We start from the raw sequence: 8,626 nt of genomic DNA, 5'->3' as shown, positions 1-8,626 counted from the left end.
TCAGGTACGCACCTATTCTCACTCTGGTCACTTTATATACATGTATTAATTCCCATATGTGCATGATCAATTCGAGTATTCGTTGATTTCTTTATTAGATGCCAAGAGTGCTTCATTTTATTAGTAGAGACCCAACTTTAGGGACTTAGAGGGGTGCTACGGTCTTTACCGTACCTTCCCGATAAGTAACCTGACCCCCGAACCCGATCCGGTTTTTCGTAGATCACCTTTTCCAAATAAGGAGTCATATTTAGGGTTTTTCTTTCTTATTTTGTTTACCCTTTTAAAAATAAAACAAAAATAAGTGGCGACTCCAAGTCATTTTTCTTAATCAATAGAAAAACCATTTTTCAAATAAAATAAAAATCAAGCTCGTCATCGAGTGGGAAACGCATGAGCGGAAATGCGGGGTCCACAATTTACTTTATAGGGAGTATATGGAACTTTCCTTTATGGAGGATTTCAATCAATTTTGAACAACTCCCTTTTTTTTCCTTGTCATCCAAAAATTGCATACTCTTATGCCACACATTTCTCTATCACATACCCATCTCATGCACTTCATTAACTATCACATGACTATTAGAATACTTACCCCACAAATGACTTTTAGGGAAAAATTTTAAACCAAACCACTGGAAACATTGTTCACACACATATGTAGACACATAATTTATACATGTGTATAAAATTTGCAGCACTATATAAGGGTATTACACTAAATGTTCAAGGGAAATGTACTAATTGTACAAGAGGTGTATAAGACTGTTATTTTATAAAGGATTTTAATAAATTTTGAACCACTTTTTTTTTTCTTGTTACCCAAAGCTTGCACACTCTTATGTCACACACTCCTCTATCACACACCCATCTCATGTACTTTATTTCACTCACACATGACAATTCAAATATTTATCCTACTAATGATATTTGGGGGGAAATTTTGATTTTTAAGTCTTCCACCATTTTCTCAACCAAAGCATTGAAAACATGGTTTATACACCTATGTGGACATAATTTATGCATGAGTATGAAATTTGCCCCATTTTGTAAGGTTGGTACACTAACTATATAAGACAAATGTACTAATGTACAAGGGGAGTACAAGGTTACCCTTTGTGAAGGATTTGAAGTGATTAAGAAAAACTCCCTTACTTATTTCCCTTGGCTAAGGATGAGGGACATCCTCACACATATTTCTTGATCACACACACTCATCCCATGAACTTTATTACACTCACACATGACAATTTGAACACTTACCCTATTAATGATGGTTAAAGAAAACAATTGGATTCAATTTTTCACCTTTTCTAAACCAAAACAATGGAAACATAATTAACCCACCTATGAGCACACATTTAGTAGGAGGTGTATTGAATTTTTCCCATTATACAAGGATGTTACACTAACTGTACAAGGCAAATACATTAACTGTACAAGAAAAATGCACTAACTATACAAGAAGTGTACAAGGTTGTCCTTTGTGAAGGATTTCAAGTGAGTCTGAAAAATGCCCTTGCTTATTTCCCTTACTTAAAGACAAGGAACTTCCCTCACATAGATTGTTTCATCCCACACTCATCTTATGCACTTTATTACACTTGCACATGGTAATTTGAACACTTAACTCACCAATGATCATTATGGAACAAAATTTGTATTCAAATCTGTTGGTGCATTTTATTTGGGTAGTTTTAGCAATGTTTTTTGTTGACACATTTACATCCCATATGAAGGTGGATTAACCATAATATTTAGGTACCAACTTTTCTGGAAAATAAATTGATGGAAATCCATAGCATAATCGTAACACATTGAACATATATCTAATACAACTTTTGAATGACAAACTTGACCACGATTGTCATAACACATCCAAGTAGAAATTGATCAAGGAAATTTGTTGTATGGCCTCTAGTTGTCCTTATTACTTTTTCATCATCGGGTTGCCCAATAAATTGATTAACTACTTCATCTATAGATGATTGACTTGGTATTTCAAGTCTTTTCCACTAAGGCTCGTAGAAAACTCACGCCAATACAACCTCCTGATGGGTTTTGTATGATTTATAAACGTTGTCCTAGTAACCAACAACTTGAGCTTGACATTTAGGCTAAGATGGGTACACATTTGGCTTCCCCTTCCAACATAGAACTTGCCTTTATTTCCCATCTTCGGCTTCGCATAAGCACAACTGCAATTGTATTTGTTAATAATGATGAAAACAAAGCAATATTTGTACACGACTCTTTCTTCCATATTTGATAAAAACATTGACAGGTAAATTTAAATGAAAATATCAATTACCGACTTCTTTGCATAAAAATATCTAAACTAGAAGCTTGATCTACATTGCAAATTGAGTTTGTTTAGATGGTGCATAGAATGAGGCAATGGTGTGGAATGGTTATATCATATATAAGCTTTCAAGATTATCCCAAGGGCCTACTTGTAATGCAAAAAATTATAATGATGATTCCACTCTTTGAATGAAGATATGTGTGGCTCATAAAGGTGTAATCGCGAAGTCAAATTTCTAATATATAATCTTACTACATGAGTCGTTGCTTTCAGTCAATTATAAAATATGTTTTTATTTTTTTCATACCAAAGTCTATTTCAACTCATTTATGTCTTCTTATTGTACTCTCTTGCAAGATATTCAAAACGAATGTATTCAATTCCCCATCACATGCAATATGTGAATCTTATCAAAGTTGGTAATAAGATATAAAAAAAAATGTCACAACTACATATAACACTAATCAAATCTTGTTCATAAATTAGGGAGAAAAACAAAGTTTATTATTATTTCGAAGCCATTTGTTTAATTAATTGCCACATTAATCCCAAAATTTGGACTAAAATATTAGATAGGTAACCCTAAGGGTGAGTCTTAAGTGGTCATTCAAATGCATTTGAGATTGAAGAACTTATTTCATATTGCCATTGTTCAACATTATTGAGAACCTTGGATTACTTCGTTCCTAAGCCTTGATCTTGTAGGATGTATGATCCTATCCTTAGGGTTCTCTAGATCTAACACATCAGAAAATAATGATTTCAAAAACCATTTAAGAATAAAGATCTAGAGATTGACAAATTCATACCTGGATTTGGATGTTCCCAATCAAATCTGTGTGGTAAAAAAGAAGCCTATAGTCTAGAGGTCTCGTACACCCAAAGTTTTTCTCCCAATGACCCTAACCATGACCTTGGCACTCTAAAGAGTGGGCTTTAGAAGGGAGGAAGCTTTAACTCTTTCTCTCTCTAAAGGTGAAAGACAACTAACTAGAAACCCTAACCCCTAAGGGGGGTATTTAGAGGGTTCCCTTACTAGGCTTAAGTCATCTAAACCCATATGGGCTTGGGCCACTTAATCTAATCCAAAACAGGTCCTAATTAATTAATAAAACAATACAGGCCCATCAATTAATCAACTAACCCAATCTAGAGACCTTTCCAATCTAATAAATATTCTCATGGAAACTTCATAATAATTTATTTCATTAAATACTATAAAAAATATAACTTTTTAGTAATTCCTTAATGGATAAAATATTCTCTATAAAACACTTCCAAAAATGTTTATTTCTTTAAAAATAATTAAACACTCTATTTTGGAAAGTATTTTCAAAATATTTTATATTTCCATTAAATTACTAAAACTTCCAAGGCTATTTTGATAACCCTTCTTATCATAAATTCTCTATCATAAGATTTTTCAAATATGTTATTTACCTTTTAAATTAGGACTCCTATGCTGAAAGAATTGCTCTTACTCCTTCTCTTTGAGCCATCCATTTATGGAATATGGTCTTTTTCTTTTTCTTTTTCTAGGGCTCGGTTTTGAACTCTTATTTTCCACCCATAAAATTTTCTTAGCTGCCAAACAGAGAGAAGAGAGGAAAATTTTGTTATTCCTGTTTGGTATCATAATGAACTTTAATATGAGCGTATGACTAAGGTGGTGTTTGTTTTTTTTACTTAATTCTAAATAGAACTTTAATGTTTAATAGTGTTAAGTATTAGGTTGTTTGTTTTTGTAGTATTTTATTTCTAAAAAAAACTAATATGTTATTTTTTTTATCTAGAAAAAGCTATGTAGTTTTTTTTTTATTTAGTAAAAAGTTTATAATAAGTCATGAAAAAATAGAAAAACAAACAATTTAAATTCTAAAAACAAATTACTTTTAATAAAAAGCCAAAAAACAAACACCACCTAAATCTAAACACTTAAACTTAAGGTACAAAGGAATGAAATATTTCATTTATGTAGCCACATGGTCACTTTTGATTTGGTGTCACTTTTTGGTGCCTTAGAAAAAATGGCCAAGGCCACAATGGGCAATTGGGAACAGAGGAGAAGTGCTACCACTGTACAGGCAAATACTAGGGATTTTTATTCCTTGTGCTTTTTACCAATAAGTTTCTTTCCTGCCAAGCAAGAGTAGGCAAAAATGGTGAACAAGCATAAAATAGTTTACATTTATTTTAGTGGGTATATATATATATATATATATTCTCCTTTTGTTTTCCCACTCATGTTTGGTTGCTGAGAAACTAAAGTAGAGGAGAAAATTTTTCCATGAACTTTGCATTCCAAAAAACTAAAAATAGTTAGATTTATATCCATGGCTATTATTTTGGTCGTGGCTGTTTGTTATAATTTAGTGCCAGTCGTAGAAAGAATGAGCATCTCTAGTCTCTACCTTAACGCCCTGTTTGCTGTCTGAAATAAGTTTTATTTCAGGAAACTGTTTTCATCTTTTAGGATGAGTACCTTCATTTTGCATCATCCCTAATACATTTTTTTACATTAAGTCAAATAGTATCTTTTTAATTCCAAAGCCCAAAAGATCATTCAAATTTGTATAAGTACTTGAATGGGAACTCTTTCTTGTAGGATTTGGATGTTTCTTCCTTCCTATGTATTTTAACAAAAGAATTTTCTCACCTACCAAAGGGAGGAGAGAAAATTGGTCAAAGGTTTTGATATGGGCAATTGCCGAGGACATGCTAGGAAAAGAACAATAGTGCTCTCTCTTCACAAGCAAAACACCGGGGACACAATATTTTTTTTCTTTCTTTTTTATAATTCCTTGTGTGCTTTTAACAATAAAATTTTCTCACCTACCAAACAGAGGAAAGAAAAAATGGCAAAGCGGGGGCTGATATGGGCCACAGCGGAGGACCTAGCTAGGAACCGAGGAAAAATGTCATCACTGTACAACATTGCCAATCTAATCGATACTGCTCACTACTCTCTCTCCCTCTTGAGGAATGGCCAAATCCCCAAATACATCCAATGAATCAAGTGTAATGTTGTTGCTGCATTTGCAATAAAATCTTAATGTGATTGAATTTGGTCGAGAAAATCTTTGGGAATAGGTTGGGGAGTACGGAAAATGATCAACCAAAGAGCCATCCTCCTGCCCGATTCTGCAGATTTCAGCTTAACCTCGAGGGAGTATTTGCTTTCAACATAGTCAGTTTCAAAATTTTAGAATCGAAAAAAGGGAAAATGGAGGTGGGGTTTGATTCCAAATTCACACAAGTTGAAATAAATAACAAAACCCAAACCTAAACATCAGAGATATGGGTCTTGAGAGAAGCATATGCATAGGGTTCCTCTCTTATGATTTCTAAGCTTTCCGCTCAAAAAAATATTGACAAAGGTAATGATACAGTCGCAGGAAAAAATATGAAGGGAAGTAATGATCCGGGTCAGTTGCTCGAGGAAGGAGGTGGTGATGATTTGGATTCGAGATTTGGATCAATTGCAGACGACAATTCCACATGAGAAACACGGACAGCACTAAGGAGTCTTTCTGGCAACTCCTCTGCTGTATTTGCCTGCCGTATCAAGCAAAACGTTACAAAAATATCTGGAAAGTTTTAAAAAAGGAAAATACTTTTTCATCAACAAAATTCCTTTTCCCAACTCAAGTATGAAAAACACTTAAAAATACCTCAAATCTATTCTTTAAAAACCAATTTGTTTTCTAAATAAATTCTCGAAAAATTGTTTTCCAAGGTGCCATAAGTTGTGGGGGAATACATTTCCCCCTAACTTTCATCCTTACTTTTTTTTTTCTTTTTTCTTTTTTTTGAAAGGAAAATAGGGTGAAAATTCCCCTTCGTTTCCTTAACACTTCTGTTCTTCACCATTTTCATGGCATACTAATTTTCTTAACATTTTTTTCCTTATTACTTTTCAAGGACCAAACATAAGCTCATGGTTATACCTGTACAAGAAAGGCCATGTCAACTACTAGCGTAGTAATTACACCACAAACAAGGCCCAAGACTCCATTGGCGACAGTGGAAGAACCAATGTCAACATCAATCTGCAATAACAAGATCAGATCATGGTTGCTATGTTATAGATGAAACATCATAGAATCAAAACAACCCAGGAATGTTCATACTTCTAAGTACTTGGGACCACGGATATAAGTACAATCAACAGCCTTTCCCAGTAGACAAGGGGTGCTTCCAACGCTCTGGCGAACGATCCAAGAGCCCTGCGTGAGTTTTAGTTTGAGGGTCAGGACTGCAACACTGAAAATGTTAAGAACACATTGAGAAATACCAATGCTGCACAGATGAAATAATACTGGTTCAAAGTGAAGATGTTTTCCATGGATTCATATCATGTATATATCTCATTTCTACTTTTTGAAGTTTCCCATTCAGGGCTTCTTACTATTTGCATGCTTTGCAGCACAACCTCCGAAATTTTTGCAAATTATAACAATTTCACATTTCTATTTGACTTACACACCAACAAAATAAACCAAGTTTTGAACTCCAAGGAAAAATATTGAACTCCCTGCTTTTGCAGAGATGTGTGAATATAAGTTCAACATAGCAATGTTAGAACTGCTGATGGGCAGCTCAAAAAAGCAGTGCTTCAGGGTCCACATGTGAAGACTATTCATGATCATGCCTATTATTAGCCGCACTTTACACCAATTCTGGCTCCTGCAGATGAAGATCTCATGATGTTTCCCCTTTCTAAGTTTACTTGTCATGAAGTTACTAGATTTGGGTAACAACCATACCATCAATCGAATTATGCAGTTAAGGATGATGTTATAAAAATTCCTTTAATATCTTACAAATTTTCAAGAACTCGTACTGTTTCCATGGTTAAGCCATAGCATTGTGCATAAACATCTTCGGTTTCTATCAAACAAGTAGGCTTGCAGTGTTATTCCTTGTACAGACGGGCACTGATAAGGGACAAAGCTGTGTACCAGAGAACGTTAGCTTGTGTACAAATGAATATCCTAGGTGTTTCCAGGGACACGCAATTAAGAGCTTTGAAACTTCTGAAAGTAGCCCTGGAGGTGGGTGGAAGGGAAATATTTCTCTCCTTTCAACTTACAGATGTCCTTCCTTTTATTTTTCTTGGCTTGGTTGAGGGTGAGAAGACAGGCAGGGGCTTCCTTTCCTCTTTTCCATTTCAGTTGGCCTTGAGTGCACGAGGCCCGATTCATTTAAATGGGCCAAATTAAGGTTGATGTTGGAGCATAATATACATTGTGGGCTCAAGTCCCAACAGCTTAAGCTTTTAGGAAAGTTGGTAACTCAACATGGCATCAGAATGTTGGTTAACTAGAAATCTCAGGTTCAAGTCCTCCCCTCATCTATTTATCCATCTAAAGCTTATTCTTAAGCTTTTATGATTGATATCATCAATCCTTAACCTAACCTAAGCTTTCATGATCAACGCCATTAATCCTCAACCTAACCTAACCTCAAACAGCTACAGACCATTGCAAGCCTTGTTCTAACGTCCACTAACAAAGAAGACTATGACCTAATTAACCTTGAACTGATCTAATTGCTTGCAACCCTTGGTGTAAATCTGCACCGCCTTCACAGCATTAATCCAAGCAAGAACTAGACCATAGAAATAACTTCAATATGATTTTATCCACTGGTATCAGAAAGTGCAGACTTTGTTTCTTCCCCCCAAGACATCTAACAACCCTTGGATTTCCTGTAATGTTTTTTTCCATTTGTCAAACTTATCCTAATTCTTAAGATTAGCTTGTAACATGCCTGCATGCAGACACAAAAGGATAGGTAAATAGATAGATGGCACACACCCATGCACATGCATTATCAACAATCTATTTCTCATTTTCTGATGAACAGAGGCAAACATATGTACTTAGAGCCAAACATGCAAGCACATGGATACATGCATGTATATAAATACACATGGGTAACTTATATTAACCTCCCTTGACATTTGACCTAATTGCTTTAACATCTCTATTTTCTGAAATAACTAACTTCTGCTTTTAGGTTTTGTCCCACATCCTCATTAACAAAGACACATAAACAAAGTTTTCCTATTTTAGTGAGTGCAAATTCTTCCCCTTCTTCACTTTGCTTCTCCTTCTGCCCAAATCCCTAATCCAAATGAGTAAACCTTAACCTATCTTCTTGTTTACTAACAATGTCTTTTTTCCTAAAAATTAATGGACTTTCTCTCAAACAACAACAAAACAAAACAAAACAAAAACAAAAAAATAAAATAAATAAATAAATAAAAATGAAATCAAAATTAAAAGACAAAATAAAATAAAATTGCAACACCATGGT

The 8,626-nt window shown here is 34.4% G+C and overlaps 1 protein-coding gene across 2 annotated transcripts in view; it reads right to left on the bottom strand.

Annotated features, from left to right (window-relative positions):
* Nucleotides 1-5,522: 5,522 nt before the first annotated feature.
* Nucleotides 5,523-8,626, bottom strand: part of LOC117927459 (protein ENHANCED DISEASE RESISTANCE 2-like) — an 84,459-nt gene continuing 81,355 nt past the window's right edge. For both annotated transcript variants that reach the window (XM_034846946.1, XM_034846948.1), the window contains 3 exons: nucleotides 6,436-6,531; nucleotides 6,253-6,354; nucleotides 5,523-5,860 (listed from right to left, as the gene is read on the bottom strand). In XM_034846946.1, the coding sequence (XP_034702837.1) occupies nucleotides 5,732-5,860; nucleotides 6,253-6,354; nucleotides 6,436-6,531 (327 nt within the window). In that variant the 3' untranslated portion in view covers nucleotides 5,523-5,731. The remainder of the gene's footprint in view (nucleotides 5,861-6,252; nucleotides 6,355-6,435; nucleotides 6,532-8,626) is intronic.

Source organism: Vitis riparia, chromosome 2 (assembly GCF_004353265.1).
Source record: "Vitis riparia cultivar Riparia Gloire de Montpellier isolate 1030 chromosome 2, EGFV_Vit.rip_1.0, whole genome shotgun sequence".
NCBI classification, from domain to species: Eukaryota; Viridiplantae; Streptophyta; class Magnoliopsida; order Vitales; family Vitaceae; genus Vitis; species Vitis riparia.
This window is presented reverse-complemented; position numbering and strand designations above follow the sequence as displayed.